General features: G+C 43.8%; 1 protein-coding gene across 2 annotated transcripts; it reads left to right on the forward strand.

Moving 5' to 3' along the window:
* Window positions 1-395: 395 nt before the first annotated feature.
* Window positions 396-15,651, forward strand: rbl1 (retinoblastoma-like 1 (p107)). 2 transcript variants are annotated; one of them, XM_042089818.1, is made up of 22 exons: window positions 396-657; window positions 1,857-1,990; window positions 2,625-2,825; window positions 3,646-3,710; window positions 4,052-4,180; window positions 4,315-4,472; window positions 5,042-5,106; window positions 5,286-5,472; window positions 5,975-6,141; window positions 6,606-6,718; window positions 6,836-6,939; window positions 7,278-7,415; window positions 7,865-8,029; window positions 8,739-8,892; window positions 9,530-9,781; window positions 10,246-10,445; window positions 11,114-11,290; window positions 11,875-11,946; window positions 12,476-12,566; window positions 13,035-13,186; window positions 13,577-13,735; window positions 14,282-15,651. In XM_042089818.1, the coding sequence occupies exons 1-22, from the start codon at window positions 499-501 to the stop codon at window positions 14,450-14,452; spliced, it is 3,213 nt and encodes a 1,070-aa protein (XP_041945752.1). In that variant the 5' UTR covers window positions 396-498; the 3' UTR covers window positions 14,453-15,651. The 2 variants fall into 2 exon arrangements, with proteins under 2 accessions (XP_041945752.1, XP_041945753.1); XM_042089819.1 differs by lacking the exon at window positions 396-657 and adding an exon at window positions 1,162-1,188.
* Window positions 15,652-26,588: the final 10,937 nt, after the last annotated feature.

The following is a 26,588-nucleotide window of genomic DNA, read 5'->3' on the forward strand; positions in this document are numbered from 1 at the left end:
TTACGTAAAGTGTGCGGAACATACAAACATGAAGTAAACAAGTCATTACGTAAAGTGTGAGTGAAAATGAAAATTATTCCTATTGCTGGCTACATTTACACTCACGTACCCATTACCGACTTCTGAACTCAGGTAAAAGAAAGATACAGCCACCACAACGCCATTCCTCACGATTCCTCTCCCCACTAGGCCTACTTGGCTCGACAGCGGGGCCAGACTATCCATTGGCATAATCATGCAGCCAGGCCCGCAGATATGACCACATACAGCACTAAATGCTCCCTCTTGTGGCGAGATTCATCTGCAGCAGCAGCTGTCTTTGTTATCACGTGGAAATGCAACTCTCTGATTGGCTCTGAGGGGAAAATTTTCGCGCCAGTCGATCATTTGGCATTCTGGGATAGCATTCGGAGGTTTGGGGGTTGGAACTGGTTTCTTGAGACCGTGCGTTGTTTATTTACATTTCTAGTGTGTGTCGTCCTAGAAAACCGTTTCAAAATGCGAGGAGACGAATCTGATTCAGAGTCTGGGAAAACAGATGATAGTTCTGTTCGAAAGAGTCTCGAAGCCCTTTGTCAAGAGCTGAATATGGACGAAGAAACAGCAACTGAAGCCATGCAAAACTTCACTGCGATTTGGAATACATATACCCTAGAGGTAGGACGCATCTACTTTGCTAGCTAGTTAGCTTATTTATGGCAGCTATGGAGAGTCTATGAAGCTAGTAAAACTGTCAACTGGTGGAGAGAACTAACTTGATTGCTATTTGTTATGAAATTGTGTTGAGTTATCGATGCTGCTAACCTTATTGTTCAAACTCGGCAGCCAAACGTGACTTGATCCGACCAAAAGACTGTTAGCCTCTTGAGCTTGTAAGCGATAGCTAGCCTGGTGTGCGATGGATAATCAGCTGTCTTTTTTTGACACGGTTACGACATGAAGCTAACTAGCTGGCTAGTTCACGAGTTGTGCTTCTTTGCTGCGACGTGTGAAGACTATTTTTTGTGTATAGTTACTTAGCAATTAACTTAAGCAATTTAATTCGATGTTATTGCCTGTTGTCCTTAAGTAAAATTACTCTTAGCAGTGATCTAAGCTAGGTTACATGGGCTAGGCAGCTAGCTAGTTTGCAGATCCATAATTTAAAGGGCAGGCAGTCTATCGAAGTATTTCCCCATGAGTTGGCAGGTATGTGGATACATTGAAGAACTCTCGCAGTTTCGATGTTTCTGTTACTTTCTTAATAGATTGTCTGTATACAGTAAACAAGAGGTCGTTGGTCGCTGTGTCTGATATCAGAACTTTCAAGCTGTTTGTATACCGTGTTCCTTTGATGATCTTGCGTCATGCTTTTTAAAAATGGCTGTCATATTGCGAACTTTGGCAAAACATTTTTGCTAGCGCGTTAAGTCATGATCTGAATAAATTTAGCTACTTCGTACTCTTTCAGAATAACTGTTGCAGATGTTAGGCCTTGCATCTATGACTCACTACTTTGAATACAGACAAGAAACACCTCCAAGCACAGTGAAGCAGTGGTCATTGAATAGCTGAGGATAAGTTTTCATCTATTTAATTAATTTGTTAATCCAGTCAGTACTCAGTTATTAGATAAGATGGGCACATGTTGGTTTTATTATAATTGTATGCAGTGTGGCAACCGATGTATTGTTTCAGTATTGAATTCAGTCAATACTGTTGAGCAGGCTGCATGGGGCCTAATCAGTATAGTGAGGTGTCAGTTTGCACTTGCGGGCATGATCAGGAGCTAAATTATGATGTTAAGAGTTTCCATGGAGAATCGTCATTGGAATACCATCTTCTAAAAGCTGCTCATGATGACCTTTACCCTGCAGGGTGAAGTTATTCACTGGCTGGCGTGCTCTCTGTATGCAGCCTGCAGAAAGGGCTCCACTCCTACTGTGGGCAAAGGGCTCATGGAGGGCAACTGCGTGTCTCTGACCAGAATCCTCAGGTCCTCCAAACTGAGGTGAGTGAATGAGTAATGTCTGCCCAGTAGCTCTGTGACAACTTGAGATGTGGGGGTGTCATTTTTAGACATTGTGTGACATGGGGAGAACTATGCTGAAAGCTATGAAGTGCAGTAATCATTCTGCGAAAATTCAAATTCAGAAGGGGATCTTATTTTCTCTTAACAGTCTCTACCAAAAGGCTTTAGCACTACAAAATCTTCTGTAAGCCCACTGCTGGTTTGAATAAGTACACAATGTATTCTGATCTATTCTTGATAGAATAACAGAATAATCCTTTTCCATTGCTTAATATTAATCGGTTAAATAGTTCACATTTTGATTAAACATAGACATTAAGCTTCACAGCCTCTGTAGTAAGTTCCTCTTCCTCTTTCCTCTGAGCCTCACAGTGTTTGAATTTACGGGTCATCTCTGCAGTAAACAATCCGAGCACACTTTTGACCGCCTCAGTCCCAAAGATGCTGTCTCAGCAGACTTATCCAAATTCTTTCAGAATTATGATTTGATATTTAGGACTTAGATTTTAGCATGACAATGTCTTTAAAGTGCATATATGCAGTATGTTTTAAAACAAAGAGTACATTCTCATTCACCGTATGATAATGAAAATGCCATTGCTTTTATTTACAGCTTGATTCAGTTCTTCAGCAAAATGAAGAAATGGTCAGACATGTCAAGCCTGTCCCAGGATTTCCGCAATCGCATCAGGCGCCTGGAAAGGAACTTTGAAGTGTCCACGGTGATCTTCCGGAAGTTTGAGCCCATCTTCATGGACATGTTCCAGGATCCTCAAGGGGAGCCACCCCGCCAGCCAAGAAGCAGAAAACACAGGTGAGCGCTCTTTCTCTCTTCCATGCTTTCTGGCAGTGACCGAAGGGACGATCTGAGCCAGTAGTCCCGTTACCTACTTGGGGGAAACTGTTTGGAGGTTGCCACTGCCCGATGTGAGCAACGTGTTTCCTGGTTCCAAAAACTGACTTTTTAGATTTAATAGTAGTAATTTATTTTCCAAGTATAAGGCCACAAATCCCAAAACTATTTGTTTTCTGTAGAAATACTGGCATCTACGAGTTAAAAAAGTCACCGACTCACATTGGGCAGTGACAGGTCTCTTCTTCACTGTATAAGTAATGGAATTGAAGGGTGCAAAACTGATATTTGCTTTTGTTTTTTTAAACAAGCTCTAAGCCACATTCCCTCATTGACAATATTGCAGTCCATTTGAAGGGATGTAGCCTGATCATTTGAATTCAGTGAAGTGTCTACAAATGTAATTGTTTAGAACAATTGAATAAGCACTGCTTGTTCCTTAGAGAGGGTGCTCCTAGTGAACAGAAACTGTAGCAGTATTGCCAAGGGGGAAGGAGACTGTGTGGCAATGCTATTGGTCATCTTTCCTAGATTAACTTCAGCCTGGGTCTACCCATATACTGTCTTTGACCACACCTTATAATATCCGTCAAATCAAAAAATGGCTGGCAGAAACTAAAGACACATGCACACTAATGCACAAAAAAGTGCATTAGTGTGCATGTGTCTTTAGTTTCTGCCAGCCATTTTCACTCTCAAACTAGAAGTCTGTTAAAAAACTGTATTTCAGAGGCATTGTGCTCAGTTAAGTCTCATTGTTTTTGGGTTGATTCTTTTCTAGGCGACTTCCCTGTCACATTAGTGATGTCTTCAAGTTCTGCTGGACACTTTTCGTGTACACCAAGGGTAAGCACTTTAGCCAACAGTCGTCATCCTCTCGCCTAAAGATGGATGCAGCCCATAATGGTTCACAAAGCCAGGAAATAGTCATGCCTCTGCACCTGCAGCTCTATTAAGCAAAGCCAGAAACCTTCCAATATTATTGATTATTTTGCATTTGTACCACACATTGAGCGAATGCTGTGGATTCCTTTGGTTTATTAATCTGATCTCATACTCTAGCTGTATTCATTAGTAAGATGTGTTAGGTGCTGTAGCATGTGCTGTAAAATGCTCTAGAAATACTGTACGACTCTCCTCTATCCTACTCATTAAATTACCGTCACTCGTGTATTTCTCACTATCAGGTAATTTCCAAATGATTGGAGATGACTTGGTGAACTCCTATCACCTCCTGCTGTGTTGTCTGGACTTGGTGTTTGGTAATGCCATGCTCTGCTCAAACAGGAAGGACCTCATCAACCCTCTCTTCAAAGGTAGGCCAATGTTCAGATATGATTCCCTCGAAGTACCAAAAGACTTCCTCCTCCTCCCCTTCTTTCTTTCTCTTGCTGACCCATGGCTGGACTGCAGGTGTGACTGTTTTGTTGTGTTGCTGTGGCGACTCCAGGGCTACCCAAAGACTGGCCTGACGTGGCAGCCTCCCCCGGGGAGCCCCCCTGTGTGATCGACAAGCTGTGTGAGCTGCACGACGGCCTAGTGGTGGAGGCCAAGGGCATCAAGGAGCACTACTTCAAGCCCTACATCAAGCGCCTCTTTGAGAGAAAGGTCAGCTAAACTCCGCTCTCTCCTCAGCTTCGCTTTGGATCTTTTGTGTCGTACAGGACCGTCAGGAATCAACTGCAGCCTATAGATTAGTCACGCTTCAGCGTGTGATTTTCCTCACAAAGGACACGGGTACTGCTTACTGCCAATGTGTACCACTGCCAGTCAGGCAGCCAGAGGGGAGGATCGGTGGAGTTGTCTTAGCTACTGAATGTTAAACCAAAAAGCAACCTGCTGCTTTCCATTTGGCACCAAGGCTTATGGTGGCAAATATAGTTAGTTACAAGGCTGTTCCAAATAATGATGTTACAAAAGTTTCATTAGTGCTGCAATAACGGATGATAATGTGGTTAATATGATGTCATATATAGGTATATTATGCTCATATGTTATGTAAGTCAGCTTTGAGCAAGTGATTAAAAAAAGTAGTATTAATATATAGAATTGCAAACTAATTCCTACAAACATATGCTTATGTAAGGCTATGTGGGCCTGGAGATATTGTTTTGTTTGCCTCATTATATTTGCAAGACTGTGTTATTATTCTAATGCCGTATAATGCCAATATTTAGATACTGAAAGGAAATGACGACAACTTGACCGAACTGCTAGATACTTCGAACTTCATCGATAACAAGTAAGTCATAGTTGTCTTCTGTGTATAATGTGCATCTTTGCATTCTCCTTTTGACACAGCACATAGTGGCTTAGGATTCTATTATGGTTAGCAAAATTCTGTGAACTCACAAATAAGTGATTTGTTGTACTTTGTTGAATATGCAATGTGTGTGTGTGTGTGTGTGTATTTTTCAACAGCAAAGCCATTAACCGTGAGTATGAAGAGTACGTTCTGACCGTGGGGGACTTTGACGAGCGTGTGTTCCTGGGAGCCGATGCAGACGAGGAGATCGGGACGCCTCGCAAGGTCATGACTGAGTCGACGGGGGGACACCTCTCGGCCAGGATGCAGGTGGAGTCCAACCTGCAGCAGCACTTTGAGAAGGTACCAGAAATCGCTTTAACGAGACAGGAAGTGCCTAGATAAGACAAGAAAATGCCTAGAGGACAGCAATTAATTGGACCGTAATCTGGTCTGACTCTGTGCTAAATGCTCAGGAGTGTGCAAATGGAATCTTATAAATTGCTTGGTTTCCAGGGATATCTATTCAGTGTACCAGTAGTTGTGTATTCTGGACAAATGTGTAATACATTATTTGATGCATTGTTTCAAAGTCACTTTTCTGTCAAGTCACTGACTGTAAAAATAAATAATCGACAGGTAATACACTTGTTATTATCGACCTTTGAGGCTATGTGGAACTATCCAAAATTCCTAAACACAAAGTGCTATCGTACACCTTGTTAAATGCTGGAAATGTTGCCATATGACAATATTTCATGCAGAATGTGCATGTTCATGTGTAGAGATGATGTCTCTTGTGCCTACTTAACTTTGTTTTGTGTCACTTGAAACGTGTATGTGCCTTTGCTTTTTCTCTGAGCAGACGCGCTCTCTGGCGCCCTCTACTCCCCTGACTGGGCGACGCTACCTGAAGGAGAAGGAGATACTAGTGACACCAGTCTCCTCCGCCACCCAGAGCGTGAGTCGGCTGCAGAGCATGGTGACCGGCCTGCGCAACGCACCCAGCGATGCCCTGCTCAACATCTTCAAGTGAGCACATGTAGCGCCTATTTTTGAAAACAGTGCTATGTAACAAGTTGTCCACTCACATAACTTAGAAAGTACTGGTCTGATTTATTAGTAAAGGGTCCACATATCCCAGCCCTCCCACACGATCACCTGGATGCTGGATCTTTTTATAGTGACAATACTGGTAATATATTGGCTAGTGGCATGACTGCTTTATTTATTTAGTTGACACTTTTATCCAAAGCGACTAACAGACACCAATTAGGGGGGGACAGTCCCCCTGAAGCCCCCCTGGATTAAGTGCCTTGCCCATGGGCACAACAGTATAGTTGAGAATCGAACCCACGATTGGCTAGTTCGGTTTCTTAGCCACTACACTACCACCACCCCACTATATTGATACTGGTGTAGATGAGTAGTAACACTTTGCATTACTCCCGTAACCCAGAGTGGTGATCACGTGTTGCGTCTATGTGGTCTTTTAGGACGTGCTCTCGTGATCCCACTGAGACCATTCAGAACCGTGTGAAGACCCTGGGGGAGACCTTCAAACAGAATTACACCAAACAGACTGACGACATGCCTGGTTCACACATGGGTGAGACACGCGATGTCTGTACTATATGCATGCTTATGGTGATTTTATGGTTTATTTTTTAATGTTTTTAAAAATAGAGATCATCTATTCACAAACTAAATCCCAAATTTAAAACAGATTTTGCAGAAAACAGATTAAAATTGGCGGAAATCCTGTACTACAAGATTCTGGAGAATATCATGGTTCTGGAGATGAAGAGGCTCCAGGGAAAAGACATGGCTGTAAGTCACTGCTCTGACATATGCTGAGGGAAAAGGCTGTGACTTGGAAGGATAGGTATTGTTGGTTAACTCACTTACCGGTACATCTCACACACACACGCGCGCGCGCGCGCGCTTACATCACACACACACACACACTTACACCACAACTTAATGAGGCAAATGAATGATAGAATCTCTCTGAATAAGATGTATCTATGGTAACAGAACAACATAAGCTCTGTAAGCTCTCTGAGAAAAATAAAACATGGGTAGTAACCATAATTTATTATGTTTTGTCATGTCCGTACATTTCCCTGAGGATGTATGAGTTCATTGATTGGTTGTTGTGCTGTCAGGTGTTGCTGGAGCAGGACATTTTCCACTGCTCCCTGATGGCCTGCTGTCTGGAGGTGGTGCTCTTTGCCTACAGTTCCCAGAAGACCTTTCCCTGGATCATTGAAGTCTTCAAACTGCAACCATATTACTTCTATAAGGCATGTATATACATTATCCCAACACCATAGTTATGAGGGAAGACAATTGAATTCCATTTTTGGTGGTTGGTTTGCAGAATTAACTTGAATACAACAGTTTTTAACAAATTAGCACAATGTGTTTATGATGCTAACCAGATTTAAGCAAAATTTAGTACAACCTGGAAAATCATTATGTGATGGTCAATGTTGATATTGTGGTGGGCCGCCACAAATAAGTCAATGTGCGGAAAACACTGGATTGTGTGAAATGAATTATTCATTTGCCATGCGTCATGATCATATGGTTAACCTATGTTTCAGAATGTCAGACAATGTTAATGGAGTTTTCATTATTATGTTTTGATGTGTAATCATCAGTCTCTGGATATCTATTTAATGCGTGTATGTTTGTATAATGGCTGGAGGTGAAAGCTCACTCTCTGTGTGTGTGTGTGTGTGTGTTGCAGGTGATTGAGGTGTTCATCCGCTCAGAGGAGGGCCTGTCCAGGGACATGGTGAAGCACCTGAACAGTATTGAGGAGCAGGTGCTGGAGAGCAGGGCCTGGAGCCGCCACTCAGCCCTGTGGGACGCCCTCAAGGCCGCCAACAACAAGGTCCCCACGGTGGAGGAGGTACGCATGACTGACACACACACACACACACACACACACCACAGAGAGGACTCTAGTTTGCCAACAGCATGCTCCTCATGGTAAAAGAGTTGAGGCTTATGACACACACACACACACACACACACACACACACACACACACACACACACACACACACACACACACCTAGACATCCATATTACACTGACCTCAGATTGAGAGGCCCAGGAGGTTGTATGCCAGCATAATCTTAATTGTAAGCTTAACAAGAGATCTTGCAATTACAATTAAGCTACAGAGAGCTTAATGAAGTCACAAGCTGTATGCTGTTATACTGTTACTTGCCCAGTATAAATCACAAACCATACGCTTTCTCGTCATTTTAGATATGTCTTTTTGTAAATGTAAAAGTAAATCAGGTTTCTAGGCCAAGTATACTTGCATATACAAGGATTTTGGTCTGCATTTATCCCATCCGTGAACACACAGTGAGGTGAAGCACACACTAACCCGGAGCAGTGAGCTGCCTTGCTACAGCGGCGTTCAGGGAGCAGTGAGGGGTTAGGTGCCTTGCTCAAGGGCACTTCAGCCGTTCCCACTGGTCGGGGATCGAACCGGCAACCCTTCGGTTCCAAGCCCGAAGCCTTAACCAGTAGGCCACGACTGCCCCGTGATATGTTCCGTGTGGAATCTCATTCAGCTGTTGCTTCCCCCCCCCCCCCCCCCACAGGTGAATTTCCCCAGTAACTTCGACACAGGCAACAGCGGTGGTGGTGGTGGTGCTGGTGGTGGCCCTGCTCACTTGCCCCTGGTGGCCCTGTCCCCCATCATCCACCCCCGCATCCGCGAGGTGCGCACCGGCCTGGGGGGCAGCGCCCGCAAAGGTAGGGGTCACAGGAGTTACACAGGCACTGCACGCAACACCAGGTTGAAAAAGTGAGAAGTGAAGTATAAAACCGTGTATTGGTTCAGCCTCTGCACTTAAAATTCTCCCTTGGAGATTTCAAGGGATGAAGCAAGCCGATACTCAGGATCAGAATTAGAATTACTGGATTAGAAAATCCAATCTAACCCAGCAAGATAAGTTATCATAATTATACTTGGAAGGGCATGCTGTAGAGATGTTATGCCGTATGGAAAACATGAGCAGTATATTTCACATGAACTGAAGAACTTAAGTGAAACCTGTAAGCTGCACAATCACTGACACTGACTAAAAAGACAAATGTTTAAAACCCTTTGCACAGTATTGTATTGCTTCCTGTTCTGTAAGTCAGTGTTGCACAGGAGCATCTGCTGAATGAATCAATGTAAATGTGGATCGTAGTTTATCTGCTCCATTTGATTCCAGCTGCTTTTGTAATTCCACTAGGAGCACCTACTAAGCATAATGACTTCCTTTCTTCCTGTATTGAATTAAATTGGAATGGAAGACAATCAACAAATAAATCAAATATCTGTCGCTTCCTCTCTCTTTCTGCCTCTCTTTCTCTCTCTTTCTCTCTCTCTCCCCCTCCTCAGACATTCCACAGTCGCCCATCTCCCTGCACGACCGCTACAGTTCTCCTGCTGCAGGCAGTGCCAAGCGACGGTTGTTTGGGGACGACGCTCAGCCCCAGTCGCCCATCAAGCGGATCTCGGTGACGCCCATCAAGATCATCCCCACGTGCCACGAGGCCACCTTCACCACCCAGTCCACCTTCACCAGCCAGTCCACCACCATGCTCTCCATGACGGCCAGCAACGGCCAGCAGCTCAACATACCCATCCCAAGTATGGCTGCCTCTGCCCTCCTCGCGTGCGTGCGTGCGTGTGATGTCAAGTCATTAAATATTAATACTAAACAATAAATACTAGTATATCTTTACTAATAGTTTGTTGACTTTCTAATTGTTTATTGAACATCACCTTCACCAAACCCAGCCTCTGACCTGAACCATAAATTGTGACTTCCAGGGTTTTAGCAGATAGATAGTTTATAACCTGAGCATCTGCACATGGTCTGTAGGGGCCCATCCAAATACAGTGTGCTGTACCTCTACCTGTCTCACTTCTGCTTAAATCGTGCCCCTGCAGTGTATGACGATGATGTTGCTGACGTCCTGTTGTGTACGATGACGTCCTGCAGTGTATGATGATGATGATGATGATGATGATGTTGCTGACGTCCTGTTGTGTACGATGTCGTCCTGCAGTGTATGATGATGATGTTGCTGACGTCCTGTTGTGCTTTCCAGATGTGAAGAGCGACGGCATGGGGGGCATTACGGTGATCCAGGTGCAGTCGAGCGACGTGACCCCCCTCACGGCTCAGGTGCTGCTGACTGCCTCCCCCAGTCGTCCCGTGGCGCCCCCGATCTCCGCGCCGCCCGCCGCTGCCGACCCCCAATCCAACAGGCCGCGGCGTACCGGCTCCCTGGCGCTCTTCTTCAGGAAGGTGCGGAGCGACCGGCAGGACACGACACCCGCCGAGACGCAAACTGGACCTGAATCACACACACGAATATGCCACATTGAAAACGCAAACACATTGCATCTCTATAGCACTTTTCAAGGCACCTAAAACACTTTACAGTGAGGGGGGGGGGGACCTCACTAACCACCACTAATGTGTAGCTCCCTCCTGGCTGATGCACAGCAGCCCTTATCTGCCAGAACGCTCACCACACAACAGCTGAGGTGGACAGTGAGGTGTACAAAACATAATTAAAAAAAAAACAAACAAATACTTCGTATTGGGGGCGTGCATTATTACATAATTAACTCGGTCATTATATAGATAGATAGATAGATCCCCAAGGGGAAATATAATGCATTATTATAATTTTTTCTCAGACAACCTTTTTTTTTATCAGAGATGTTATTGAACATTATGTATATAATTATACTTAATTATACATAATTATCTGAAAGCACCAAAAAAGCAGACATTTCACCTCAGTTAACTTAAGGCATCTGATTACACAATGTTCAACATGTTAACATCCCCAAAGCACATAGAACATAGTCTGGTAGTGTTTCAGTGTTTTCTGTGTCCCACTCTGCCACCTGTGCCACCCAACTGTGCTCAGTCCTGTCTGTCTGTCTGTCTGTCTCGGCCCTCAGGTGTATCACTTGGCCAGCGTGCGTCTGCGGGACCTGTGTCTGAAGCTGGACATCTCTCCGGAGCTACGGGGGAAGATCTGGACGTGCTTCGAGCACTCCATCCTACAGAGCACCGAGCTCATGAAGGACCGGCACCTGGACCAGCTGCTGCTCTGTGCCGTCTACATCATCTCAAAGGCAGGACACTCTCTCATTTACATTACATTATTCATTTAGCAGATGCTTTTATCCAAAGCCACTTACATATTTAGGAAACACTTTACAATAACTACACACAATTCATCATTTATTAAGCCTTTGTTACTTATACATCTCAAAGGCAGGAAACTCTCACATTGACATTGCATTTGTTCATTTAGCAGATGCTTTTATCCAAAGCCACGTACATATTTATTCTATTATTATATTACAAGGGCCATTAATGTCCCCGGAGCAACTCAAGGTTAAGTGCCTTGCTCAAGGGCACAACGGTGGAAGCCGGGAATTGAACCCACAACTTTTCAAGCTACTGCATGCGAGCCCAGCTCCTTAGCCACTACACTACTTCAGTTTCTACTCACTCACCAGTGCAGCACTGGACTGTTATCTGTCACAATTTTGAATTCCTAAAAAATCTATTTTTCTATTACTGTATTGACCTCTGCAGTCTCATAATCTCATAATCGAGCACTTAGCTTGTAGAAAATGGGCTATCCTGATGAACAGAGCACAGTTTGTTTGTGATCTATCATGTGGAATGAAAATGTTTCTGTCTTTCACAGATAACAAAAGAGGACCACACCTTCCAGGACATCATGAAGTGCTACCGCAGCCAGCCACAAGCCAGCAGTCATGTAAGCAAAGCTCTCTCCCTTTCTCTTTCTCATTCTCTTTTTTTCTCTCTTTCTCTATCTTTCTCGTTCTCTCTCTCTTTCTCTCCCGCTCTTGTCTGACTGCCTGTCATTCTCTCTCTATCTGTATCTCTCTCTCTCTCTCTCTCCTGTCTCTCTTGTCTCTCATTGAGACAGATGATGGCTGCCTCCCTATCTTCAGCCCTCTTGGTTGCAGGGTTGTTATTGATGCCGGCATGGCGACATGCTCGAGGCGCTTCTCTCCAAGTGTTGTCCAACATTGTCTGACCTTCAGCTCCCATATTTGAATGGCTGTTCGCAAAAACTGAGCCAAGTGCCAAGTTCTGAGGTGAAATGCCATAGTTCTGTCAGTGAGGAGAGATTTGGGAGATTGGACAAAAATGTATACAAATAAAATAAAGGTGGATCATTTATGACTCATAAGACTTGAAAACATTGATCTAAGGAAGTGTGTGTGTGTGTGTGTGTGTGTGTTGACCGCTCCTCTCCTCTCCTCTGCACGTCACTCCAGGTGTACCGCAGTGTCCTCCTGAGGAGGGTCTACAAAGAGGCGGCGGTGGCGCTGGACGAGAACATGGAGGTTGACCAGCCTGTGGAGGAGGGTAATTACACTTAACCTGTGTCCCTCATTCCCCCCCAGATGCCCCGGGGTCAGGAGTCTTAGAAAAACCCATCACTTAACTAGCCGCACCTGTGCCCCTCGGAGAGCATTGGCCTGCTCATTGTGCCATGCCTGGGAGACATGCAGACTGATAGAATCTGGCAAAGGGACAGATGGGCTTCTTGATAGAGGCCAGTGTCAGTGTCAGGACCCGCAGGCTCTTTTGTCGTTTCAGGGATTTCAGGGGTTCAGCGTTCGACCCATTACTGTGTGTGTCTTTGTCTGTGTCTGTGTGAGTGTCTGTATCAGTTCATCGGGAGTGGACTTTGTACTTCGTTGTGGCAGATTATTTTGATAGCAATGAAAGAAGGCCTCCAGGAAACGTTATTGGAAACAAGTGTTGAATACTGAAGAGGTTCTCTCTCTCTCTCTCTCTCTCTCTCTCTCTCTCTCTCTCTCTCTCTCTCAGTGGACGGAAGTAAAAATGGCGAGAGCACAGCTAATGGCGAGCGTGAATCAGAAGAGGAGCGAGGTGACCTCATTCAATTCTACAACTCTCTGTACGTCCTGAAGATGAAAGGCTTCGCCCTCAAATATGCCATGCCGAGCACTGACAGCCGGGTATGTAAATCTCTCCTCAGGCCTTGAGTGAAATGTATTGATTTCTACATTTGTTTACAGTATGGACGCTAATAATTCTACTCCGAGGTAATAAGAGGTGCGTATGAAATCAAGATGGCCTATTTTCATCATAATACCTGGCATGTTCATAAGTGAACCTGGCGCTTAACTTGCCTCCCTGTTTGGAGATTTATTCCAGTGCCGGCTTGTTGTTTTCGATCGTGGCAGGTTCAGCATTTGTGCTGAGTCTTATAATGCGCATGCATCATGACTCATGAGAGCATTGATCAACTGACGAAGTTAGTTATTGTGTGTGTGTATGGGTGTGCGTGTTGGGTAAAGGAGTTTGTTTTTGTAATCTCTCTCTCTCTCTCTCTCTCTCTCTCTCAGATGGAGGCGCCCCCGTTGTCTCCGTTCCCGTCGGTGCGAGCGCAGCCCCTGTCCCCTCGTCGTATCTCCCAGAGGCACTCCATCTACATCTCCCCCCACAAGAACGGCGCCTGCCTCACCCCCAGCTACACCTATAAGTTCAGCGGCAGCCCCTCCAAGGTGCAATCCCCAGCCTCATCCCCACCCCACTCCTGCCCTGCCCTGCCCTGGCCTGGCATTTAAAGGGTCCCCAGATATTCCCATAAATGTCTGTTGTGTTTATTTTTGTTTGGTTGGTCAAAGGTGAACTGCTACACAATATCAATATCATTGTTTCTGTAATATTTCATGATTTCATATTTATATTTAAAATATTTATAGCCAGTTAGTACATACAGGTTTAGATTTTGTAGCTCTAAAGAACAAAGTAATCCAAGGAACTCTTTTGAAAAAAATGATATAAAAAGCCTTTATTTTATTGGCTATTTCATAATTGAATCTTTAAAAACATGTATACATGTAAAAGTGAGCTGAGTGACAAACCACGTGTAGCAGTAACAAACAGCCTTCCTCGGGGTGATTTAGATTAGATTTAATCTCAATCTAAATTAGATTTTGTAGCGTTTTTGATGCATCATATCAGGTTGTATAGAAGAGGTGAGTAACTGTCCTGAGTGTACAGTTGCTTGCAGTGGTTTGAACCCTACTTACGTTTCCTTTCCCTAGGAGCTGAGTGACATCAACCGGATGATCCGTCAGGGTGGGGTGAACAGGAAGCGGGCGTTCACCATGGAGGGGGACGAGACGGAGTCGCCCACCAAGCGCCTGTGCCAGGAGAGCGAGGACGTACTGCTCAAACGCCTGCAGGACGTGGTGAGCGAGCGGGCACACCACTGAGCTGTGGTGAGGCTGAACCCACACTCCTGGTGCCCCCCAGACCCCTGATTAGCCCCAACAGGCCCTGCCTGCCCCAAGTGCCCCTCCAGCTACCCACCCCTCTAACAGCATAGAACCAGCACCCTGCTTCAACAAACACTTTGACTTTCTCCAGAACTCCGGCTTAGCTACTGCTAATAATCATGCACAAAAAAGACCCACAATATTACAGTCTACTACAGGAAGCAATGGGCTTCCGCTAGTTCTCTTCCTCTTGGTGGTCGTATGGGGTTGAATGATTGAGGGTAATCATCAGACTGTGGGTTCCTGAAATAACACTTCTGTACGCTAACGCCCCCCTGCAGACATCAGCACCAATCATGTCGACATGCATCTGTCTGGCGCTCTACAGTCGTCATCTGTAGGAGATCAAGGTCAAACAGCCGATGTCTCACCCTCTGAGACTACTGCTCCCAGTCGGGGGGGCAGTTCTCTCTCGTTTCACACTCTGAGGTGGGCTGCGTACTCCTTGTTTAGGTCGTTTCGTGCTACGCTCTTAGCAGAAGGGGCCTTGTCTCAGAGACCCGCTGCGGCCCCCTGTTCGACAGAACCCTTTGAGCTGCTTTCAAACATGCAGCATTTTCCACTATTGTGTAGCATCTACACTGTTGTTTTATAAAAAAATGTATTGTTTGTAAAAGTGTTTTAATTAAGGAGATTGTGTATTGTGGTTTAAGTACTCTCCCTCCATCCAATGCAAAAATGTGTTTTTTGGAGTCAAGTTTAATTCATTGAGTAATTTCTTGTCTGGAGTGTAAAATCACATTTTGTTGTGTAAAAAAAGCCCTACAAAAGTTGTAACTTGTAATCAGTGTGTGAGTTGTTTTTGTTTTTTTAATTATTATTATTTCTGCAAGTGTAGAACTTCCTCTGGGACATTTTATAATAGGCAAATTTCTGCTTCATTTTACACCTGTGCTACCTTTTGTGTCGGATGGCTCGCCAAGTCCCTTTTGAAATGTCTGTTCAACCTCTTAAAGGAAATCCTTCTTACATTTGAATCTGTGCTGTTTTAGTCTTAAACAAAATATCTGTACTAAACAGTGCCTTTTATATGCACACAGACATGTGTGCCCAGTTGAAGTGAAATGTGTTTTGTAACTAACACATTACTTTACAGAACATATTCAGCCCATTAATAAAACTTCAGTTATCCTACAGCCAGTACTACCGTCAAAGGTGACAACTTATTTATTCAATCCAGAAATGTTTGTCATTTTACTTGATGGTTGAAATCATTGTCTGAACAAGTGCACCTGGAGGATGTGATTGGAAGACACAGCCGTAGGTCACAATCCTTCCACTAGGTGGAGCCAAAAGATTGTTTTCATGGCTATGTGCAGCCGATGTACATTGTCAGCAGTAGATGCTCTAAATCAGTGTTTTTAGATTTTCAAGCAAATAGAGAGAGACAAATGTGCATCATATTATGTTGAATTTGAAGGTTTGAAGCAGGTTTGAAGAAAAGTGTGTGTGAGCGAGAGAGAGAGAGAGACCGCCATATGCAGCAATGAATGCATTGCTAGATAACAAATTACATGCGGGCTTTAATGTCACTGTACTCAATGTGACATGTAACAGGACTAACTTGAATGCTACAGGGCATCTTGCTTCTCAGGCATGTTTGCTGCGTTGGCGTGTGCATGCAGTCACAGAAATGGCTGTATTGATGCGGACGCCGTCCCTTAACCCTTAACACAGTAGTGGAAACCCTCCTCGTGTGTTCATACTCCCCACGGAGCAGCGAGGTCTCTGGGAAGACGAGCCGGCCTTGAGTTCAGCCGCCTTTGTTTTGAGCTGGGCAGGTGCGTGCGTGCGAGCATCATTTAAATAGGTCTAGATCAGATTCACTGGGACGGCCAAGACGCAAGGTCTCAGGTTGGCGACCGACTGATCATCACACGTTTCTATGTTCAGATAGTTCAACACCGAGGAACCCAGCGCAGTCAAGCCCAGCAGACCTGGAGCAGTACAGGCTAGTGACAAATGGTCAGAAAGGGCTTTAGTTTTTGAGATACCCCTACCGGAGGTAGAACTAAACCCAACAATGTTTTTCCTCATCTCTAAGAATGAAATGGATTCTTGGCTAAAAATATTTTACTGCTAAGATTGTTAAATTAACAGATATTGTTATACACCCCAAAACCAAAAAAGGACTAAAATATAGCCTGTCCGTATTGGAGTTAAGGCATATAAATTAGTGCAGATCAATCACACAAGCTCTGAGAGCTTTGAAACTTGGCATGTTTATAGTCAGGAAGTTGCTTTACCTACTAGAAAAGACTGGATGTGAATATCTTGATGTATGGAATGAATAGAGACATGTAAGCATACACCTAAAATAAGCGGACATGCAAAAAATCTATGCAGAATGTTTTCATTTACTTTGTAGCTGCTTTACCAGGGATTATCATAGAAACACATATGATGGCTTGTTGGAAAGGTGGTTCTGAATCCAACAATACCAAATATGTAAATATAGTATGACAAATCAGGGTGTTCTGTCACTCAATGTATGAGGTGTCCAAAATGAAAGAAAACGGAATACTGGCAAAATACAGTCTTAAGTCCAAATCACATTATCAGTGGTGAGAAGAATGTTGACATTCATTGTTACTGCAAGGTAAGTGCTGCTCTATATTTACATTTAATAATGATACATTTCATATGTCCCAGTATTAAACAATTCATATAAAACACAGATCCAACTGAATCAGGTTAACATTGGAATGGAACACCTTTATTAAAATATTTATATTCACTTGAATTTTGTTTTGGTCAAGTCATTACTGAATAATGGAAAATAATATTGTTAGCTTTTGTCTGTCCAGACAAGCAGTGGACACAGTGGCCTACACTGCTTACTTCACCCCTAAGTAGCTAAACAGTTAGTTGTAGAAACTACTTTCCCTAGCTAAGAAAGTACTTAGCCCTCTTACCAATTTTGCACGTGTAATTCAACTTGATTTGCATTTCAATGAAAATTCTGAAATGTATATCATTTTTCCTTTTCACTAGTCTTTTGAATTATGGAGAATGTCTTACAGGCATTGGATCCAAAGATTTGTATCATTTGTGGGAAACATTTTGAAAAGGACAAGAAAAAAGATCCCTATGTCCTAAACCCTACAGTAGAAGGCCTCCAACGCATACTTACCCTTGCTCAGCAGAGAGAGAGATGGTGATGTCCATAAAACTCTGGCTCCATATACAGATATTTCCTCCAAAATCAAAGTTTCATATCATGTAGAGTGAACTACTGCAGTAAGACAAAAATCAGTGAGCAGCAGCAAGTTGGAAATGTTGAGAGTGAGAGCACATCTGCACCAAGAAGGCTGAGTAGGGCTGATACAACATCATTTCAAATACTGAGAGATTGTTTAATTTGTGGGAAGACCAGCTCTAGATCAGAACCTCTGACAGCCAATTCGACTGGTACAGGGGCAATGTAAATTATAGGCCAAGTATACTTGCGTATACAAGGAATTTGGTCTCTCCATTTATCCCATCCATGAATTAGTGAACACACAGCACACAGTGAACACAATGAGGTGAAGCACACTAACCTGGAGCAGTGAGCTGCCTTATTACAGCGGCGCTCGGGGAGCAGTGAGGGGTTAGGGGCCTTGCTCAAGGCCACCGTGGATGTGGGCATGGGAGAGCAGTGCTCAACCACTTCCCCCGCCTTTTTTCCCTTCTGGGTCGGGGATCGAACCGGTAACTCTTCGGTTAGCCCGAACCCCTAACCAGTAGGCCACGGCTTTCCCCAGTACCAGAGACAAGGTCCTTCGGGCAGCTTCTGAATGTACATTCAAATTCTTTCATGCCCATGATCTCTTTGCATATGATGGCAAATACCATAAAATGTGCCTTGCACACTACATCTCTGAACAAAATATAACAGCAGCCATAGAAAAGAATCAAAAAAGCAGACCAATGTCTATAACAAAGCCTTTATTAAGCTCACTGAAGACATTGATAAAACAGTATTGTCCAAAGATATAAAAGTGTGGACTCAATTCTTTGACTGATAGCTATGACAACATACTAAAGACCATTGCTGAGCAAGAAGGTGTGTCTATAGTTCAACACAAGAAATATAGATCCTGGAAACTAAAGGAAAAGCTGATACAGCATTACAAAGACAGGCTTGCATTTGTTCTACGTCCTAGACAGTCAGATCTGATCTGCTCAGATAGTATGACTGAGGCATTGTGCACTGAGGAAAGCTGCTAAACTCACAGAAATAACAGTAGACTGAGACTACACTTCCACAGACAAGTCAGAGTCTTTCTGAAATCCAAATATTACACAGGGCTGCAGACATATTGAGAAAAAGCATCAGGTAGAGCATGACAGTGAGTAACATGTCAGCAGTGACTGTGTATTATGTTTCCAATGCAGCAAGTATGTACCCAACATCCTGTATGACTTTGTGAACTGTTGTGTTGATTAACATGCCCACAGAAATTACCTAACATGTGATGATGACCCAGCTTCAAAGGAGAATCTGTGTGTTATTGCAATTTGTCATGATCTCATTGAACAGAGGTGTCACATCCATACGCCAATCACACTGGGATTTCCCATTTTGATACATCATAAGTTTGGTAGTAGGTGGGAAAGCAAGACGATGATGAGCTATGCACAGACGCATTTGATAGACATCCGTGGCATCCAATAAACGGATCTGGGCATTTTTTTCAAATACGAGAAAATGAATGTTTGGTTCCCAGACCACGTCTCATTGAGAAGTGGTGGCGCTAGCCAGGCTATGAGCTCAGTGCAATGGGACACTGTTTCCTATACAAATATCAGTCAAAGAGTTGAGAGTTGAGAGTCCTCACTTTCCTACCTTTGGACAATACTGTTTTATCAATGTCTTCAGTGAGCTTAATAAAGGCTTTGTTATAGACATTGGTCTGCTTCTTTATTCTTTTCTATGGCTTCTGCTATATTTCATTTAGAGATGTAGTGTGCAAGGCATTTTATGGTATTTGGTATCATGCAAAGAGATCTGGGCATGAAAGAATTTGAAGATGTACATCTTCATCAAGCCTTTCAGAAGCTGCCCGAAGTACCTCGTCTCTGGTACTTGCGACTGTTCCAGTTGAAATTGCTGTCAGAGGTTCTGGTTTAGAGCTGGCCTTCCCACAGATGAAACAATCTCTCTGTATTGGAAATGATGTATCAGCCCTACTCAGCCTTCTTGGGTGCAGATGTGCTCTCACTCTCAACATTTGCAACTTGCTGCTTCTCACTGATTTTTGTCTTACTGCAGTAGTTCGCTATACATGATACATGATATGAAACTTTGATTTTGGAGGAAATATCATCTGTATATAGAGCCTGATTCAGATCTGTGTTTCATATGAAATGTATCATTATTAAATGTAAATATAGAGCAGCACTTACCTTGCAGTAACAATGAATTTGTCAACATTCTTCTCACCACTGATAATGTGATTTGGACTTGAGACAGTGTTTCATTTTGGACACCTCATACATTGAGTGACAGAACACCCTAACTTGTCATACTATATGTACATATTTGGTATTGTTGGATTCAGTACAACCCCACCTTTCCAACAAGCCATCATATGTGTGCTATGATAATCCCTGGTAAAGCAGCTAAAGTAAATGAAAACATTCTGCATAGATATTCATTTTTTGCATGCCCGCTTATTTTAGGTGTATGTCTCTATTCATTCCATACATCAAGATATTCACATCCAGTCTTTTCCAGTAGGTAAAGCAACTTCCTGACTATACACATGCCAAGTTTCAAAGTTCTCAGAGCTTGTGTGATTGATCTGCACTAGTTTATATGCCATAACTCCCATACGGACAGGCTATATTTTAGTCCTTTTTTTGGTTTTGGGGTGTATAACAATATCTGTTAATTTAACAATTTTAGCAGTAAAATGTTTTCAGCCAAGAATCCATTTCATATATGGGAGACCTTAGAGATGAGGAAAAACATTGTTGGGTTTAGTTCTACCTCCGGTAGGGGTATCTCAAAAATGTGGGGCCATTGTCACTAGCCTAGTAGCCGGTCCGTTATCCAGCCAGCGATCCGGCTCGTCATCCAGCTGTGCTCGAGTAAAGGTCAGGCTGGATTATGAGTGGATCAAGACTCCCTTTCAACGGGCCTTCCTCTGAAAGGAGATGATAGCCAGTCAGGAAGAGGAGAGTCCTACTGATTGAAGGTTGGGGATGAGCTCAGTGGAAAGATGTGGAAGTAACATAATCTCCTCTCGGAGAGCATGCTTTTACTAGCTTACTCCTGAGTCATATAGGAGTTCTCCATGTTGGGCTACAGAGAATGGGATACAAAGAATAAGAAATACTTCATCCCAAAGGATAATTGACTGTCACAACAGCACCATCCTGTGCATGTACACAAACATAATAGTAAAATAAGTTTAAGAAAAAAAATAACAACAATCAAAATAATAATAATGATAATTAAAAAAAGGCGCATCACATCGAGTGGAAAAGTTGTAGAGTTTGATTGCTATTGGAAGGAATGACCTCCGGTGTCTCTCAGAGGAACATTTGGGGAAGATTAGCCTTGTTGTCGTCTTATCTGGGCCCAAGCTCATTTATGATGGACTTGAAGGCAAAGTGGAAAACTGTCCTGTGGTTAGACCAATTAGAATTTGTCATTCTTTTTTGAAGTGGACTCTGCATCCTCTGGGAGGGAGAGGGACCATCTAAATTGTTATTAGTGCATGGTTCAAAACCCAGCATCTATAATGGCACAGGGGTGCATGTGTGTAGCTATAGCAGCCTACACATTTGGAAAGGCACAGTTAAAGCTGAATGATACAGGTTTCAAGCAACATATGCTGTCATTCAGGCATTCCTCCATCTAGAGGTTTCTTTTTCAGGAAAAACCTTCAATATGGAAAACATTGCCAAAGAGCATTCTGCACATAATACAACAGTATGGCTCCAAAGTACAGGAGTCCAGGTGTTAAAATAGCCTGCCTACAATTCAGACCTGTCACATTCGGGTGCATCATGGAACGGAAAACACGATTCTGAAGCCCACGGCACAGACTGTTTAGCATGTATCGGGCAAGAATGGGACATCGTTTCATTCTTTTTTTTTTTTTGTTATTGCAAACACCATTGACATTACAGAAAATGCAACACTACAACGACATGCACAAGAATACTACATCGGACAAACAGATGTACATTACACAAACACATACTGTAACTTAACAAGACATCACATTGACATGGCTTATTAACACACATAGCCACAGAAAGGCTAAGGATGATTTGCGTCCAGGATGATTGTAGATATGATTATCAGGGGAGCTGGGGGGGGGGGGGGTTGCGGGTGGTAGCTCTGAGAGTGTGAATGAGGTGGTGTGGGTGGGGGGGTAAGGGGTAGTGAGTGTGTGAGGATGGGTGTATGTGTGGGAGTGTGTGTGTGTGCATATGTGTAAGGTTGGCTTGCTGTTGGGCCAGGAGGAGAGAAGCTGGAACACAGAGAGGGATGGTTTCAGAGGAGAGGAGTTGTAATTATTCTGTTAAAGATGAGTGTAATAATAAGAATAACTGATTTTCATTGACGCGAGCAGTAGGCTGCTCGTTTCACTTCAGCCATAACGTTATAACCTACGAACTGCACAGAGCTCCTGCCCAGCTAACTGGACGTCCTGTTGTAAGATCGCATATTACCACTACAATAATGTATGCAACTCCTAATCAGATGACCTATTCACAAGGAGAATATACTTACTGACTAAAACGAGTACTTTCCTTGCAAGCAGCACTCCTTTCACTACAGCATAGCCTGAACTGCCCACGACTGGCTACGAACTTTTCGGCTAGCTTCTAACTGGACATCTTGACAAAAATTGCACAAGGGTACAAGTTGTAAAACATTTGTTTGTGTGCAAATTAATAACTTCTGTTGCTTACAATGCTAAAACGAACCTAATACAATGTTTAACTTAGTCTACAACACTACAGTCGGTTAAGACGTTCGGAAAGGCTACCGCCCCCCACTAGGGGGAAAGCATGCTAACCTCACACAATGGAAGTCAATGGGCGAACTCGCTAACAGTTAGACTTTATACATTCGTTTTACATTCAGGTGGAGTTCTGCTTGTTTCTGAACACAATAATTTGAAGGAATTGTATTTACTTAACTGCCCAGTGTATGCTAACAACTTAATTCACCCTGGATTTCCCAATGTTGACGACACATTTCTCTGGAAGCTATATTCAATGGTAGCATCATTAGGTTGCTAACTGGCTAACTTTATATCGTCAGTGTAACATAACCAACTGGTACACATTACTTGTTAAAACTATTTCCACGGCCATTGTAGGGAATGTGCATTCATGTGAGAATAAATTTAGATGCAACTTACGAGTATGTGATGTTAAGGCAAAAGGGTTAGCTTGCTAAACCGAGCTACACAGTCCGGCCATTGAAAGCAGTTCTACAATGAGTACACTCGAGACAGTTCTGGCCGTTTAACTGGAATTAGCAAAATGAGGGAACTTAATGTTACCCTTAACCTCCTTGACACACAGATAACTCTCAGTTGAAACGTGTTTGTGCCGTTTAGTGATGTTTGCTAAAAGATTTCATATTTTTATAGGTGCTTTCTGTACTCAAGCCGCTGCACCTCCATTAGATTACATGCAATCAAAACTAATGTTTTCCCCCTCGGGGGCTTTTCAGCCACGGTAACCACGGCAACTGGGGGCGGTAACCACGATTATGACTAGATGCTAGTTGCCGACTGCTAGCTAACTGGGCTACATGTGGCAAACTCAAGTAAATGACAAAACTTACCACTCTGAATTAGTCATTTCCAATCTATGGGCGACTGGTTGCTCCTCTATTTCAGATTCTTCCTCTGATTCACGCTCAAATATGCTGTTCAACACCTGTCTCCATAGTATTTCCACCTTGGCTGTTTCAGTAAGTGCTGTCAGCCATGTTTGCGTCTTTGCTCCAGAGCTTCACTCGTTGTAAACCAACCAATCAGCACGCAGGTGATCTAAATATTCATGAGCATACCATAAAAGGAAGAAAACCTCTCGTTTCATTCTAGGGCTTTTTTCTAGGGCATGCCAACTTCTTCAAATGTTTGACATGGTAGTCATGCAGTCATGTATATACATTCTAATATACAGAACCTGCATAGAATGCACAGCCTTTCGCCCTTTTTCCATACTTTTGACCTGGGGAGTCTGAATGTGATCAAAAACATTTGCTTCTCAATGGCTAACACCTTTTTTTAAAAATAAAAAGTCTACCACTCTCTACATTGGCAATTGAGAATGAGCAAATTCTGCTGGGACTGATGCAACTTTTAACCACTGCATGCAGTAACCATCTAATGGATAGACTGAGGCTGAAAATGAAGCCATTCACTTCAATGGTTCTGTCCCGATAATTGCCTACCAAGGGGACAGGGTTTTGGCTAGTTTAGCTTCTGTCAGATTCATCCAGCTTGGTCAGACGCCTGGAAATTGTATATGTTAGCAAAAGGCAATCTCCTCATTGACATCCAGGCCTTTCCCCCTAATGACACATTTGTGTGCAGAACATTGGACCTGGATGCCGTGTAAAGCTAAGATGGCAGCGGCGTCCAATTTGCATCGCACTCCCGGGGCTAAGTGCACAAGCTGATCCACTGCCATTGCAATGAATGAGAATGCTAATTTATGGCACTTCCCTTAGCCCAGTCTGTTATGTGCACATTTACAGTGGTCAATGCCAACACATGGCCTAGTAGCCACTCTTCTGAATCTGTACAGGAAGCCAGGTCAGCTAAAGCTCAGAGAGCTTAAGGAAACCCACAGAGGTGAAATTTTAAAATCCTCTCCCTGGCACGGTGTTCAGAGTCCTCCTAGTTAAAGCCTTGGTGATTTTTTATTTGAGCAGGACCATTTGCAGGTTGTTGCTGTTTGTTTACTGCTTAAACTCACTGGCATTCAGCACACCCAACTTTCAGAGTAGCAACCATAGAGATGCACTAAGATGGTGTTATCAATCAACAGTCCCATTCACTGCACTGCAGGTGACTGTATCACGTTTATGACTATTTTCCCCTTTTGTTGTCAGTGATGCATTCAATTACTTTAAATATGTACACATACACAAACACAGACTCTCTCTCTCTCTCTCTCTCTCTATCTCTCGCTCACACACACACACACACAGCTTTTCCTTCAAGGTAGTCTTAACCACCTCGGTGTATAACCCTCCAGCGTGAAGATGTTTTTTCGGAGCAATCTCAAGTTTCAGGGCTATCAGCACATACTCAGCACTGAAGGTCAGAAAGCTGATTTATCAGCAGAGCATGTTAAATGCAGCGCTAGCACGCGCACACGATCGATCTTCCTGTCACACGAGGGCATATCACTGACTGGAGAATATCTCAATTTGCTTATAACATACAGTAGACGATATAACTTATAGACTGGGAAACGGTGTAGATCAAAATATACACTATATAATCATGGCGGAGCAGGGCCCATGTTATTTGCATGATGCCACTCGTTATGTGTGTAGGGCTATATTTCAGTATTTCTATGTTGGGCTAGGAGAAAAGACTAGAAGTTCTATATTTGTAGCAGGCCTGCTGTTAGGGCAGCCATATCAGCCTGATGGACAAGAGGAAAAGAATGTGTTGCAGTCCTTCACCATTGCAGTAACATAAATGTGGCATGAATACAAAGGAAATACTGCACAGTCCCCAGAGAGGAATGTATGTGCTGAAAGGCAGACATGACACCACAATCTCCTTCTCAGTTTCAATGTCTGCACTGTTAGTCAGTTTAGTGGTAATGGACAGATTGGACACATGTTGGTGGTGAGGGGGTTTATCTGTGTCTTTTGTGTTCATGTGTTAAGAGGAGTGTGTGCAAGCACTCTCACCTGAGGCACACTGTTGTGGTCTGTCCTTCATTCATCTTCTGTCAGAGAACTGTAGCATAAGTGAAGGCATCTCTCTTTCTCTCTTCCTCTTTTTCTCACTCTCAATCACTCTAATTTCTTTGTAGTCTTTCTTTCTCCCCCCCTCCATCTCTCTCTCTAGTCTAGTCTCATCTCTCTTGTGAGTTCTCTCATCCCTCTCTCTCTCTCTCTCCCTCTAGTATACCATCTAGTCTTGCTCTCTAATTTCTCTCTCTTTCGTTCTCTCTAGTATACCATGTAGTCTCGGTTGCTCTGTCATTTCTCTCATGCCCCCCCCCCCCCCACACTCTCTCATCACTCCTTCTCTTTCCACATGGGGTTTGGCACACGTGCTGGCTTGGGTGGTGGGGTGTGTGTGTGTGTGGGGGGGGAGGGAGGGGGTTGGGGTGGAGGTGGATGGGGTTTTGCGTGACCCGTGATTACTCGAGTGGCAGCCATTTTATCACCTTTAAACTGCCTGCGTATGTGCCGGCTGCAGCCAAATATCTCACGATAAAGAGACAGGTCAGACCTCTGGCTGGTTTACAATCACAGCCGGACCCCGACCTCTGACCCTGCCGTCAGGGCCTGTCGCACGACTGATGGAGAGGTCCAGCAGACCACCTGTCGTGATGGCGTGTTGGGGGAGCCGATGCCCATCATCCGTGACATTGGTGCTGCTGGGCCATTTCTGATAGCCAGTCACGCCACCAAGCTGTATATGTCACACGCGTCTGGTCAGGCGCTTCAGGTTCTGGCTTGAGGACGCAGGGCAGTTCTGGCTTGAGGACACGGGGCAGTTCTATGTGTTGATGAGTCTCACAGGTACCATTTCATCGTCTCTCTGCTCATGATCACTTTGCTGCTGTAGGCTTCAATGAGTGAAGTGGACAGTGAGTTTATGATAATGACTGCTGAAGATGAGCTGATATTTGATGATTCAGTCACTGTCTGTTGCACAGTGCTGCTCCCTCCATAGCTTGTGAGATCAATATCTGCTCCCTTTAATGAAAATCCCAACCAGCTAACTCAATCAGATTCATTGCATTTTTCCACGACCCAACACACACACACACACACACACACACACACACACGCACGCACGCACGCACACACACACACACACACACGCACGCACTTTCCCCAACCCCATGTTTT

This window comes from Alosa sapidissima, chromosome 4, assembly GCF_018492685.1.
Source record: "Alosa sapidissima isolate fAloSap1 chromosome 4, fAloSap1.pri, whole genome shotgun sequence".
NCBI lineage: Eukaryota > Metazoa > Chordata > Actinopteri > Clupeiformes > Clupeidae > Alosa > Alosa sapidissima.

Bases quoted from the DNA above. Each gene is read 5' to 3' on its own strand.
- rbl1 (XM_042089818.1), top strand. From the start codon at position 499: ATGCGAGGAGACGAATCTGATTCAGAGTCTGGGAAAACAGATGATAGT. The intron at 4,181-4,314 runs GTAGGCCAATGT...TGGCGACTCCAG, and splicing joins CATCAACCCTCTCTTCAAAG to GGCTACCCAAAGACTGGCCT. The intron at 6,142-6,605 runs GTGAGCACATGT...GTGGTCTTTTAG, and splicing joins GCCCTGCTCAACATCTTCAA to GACGTGCTCTCGTGATCCCA.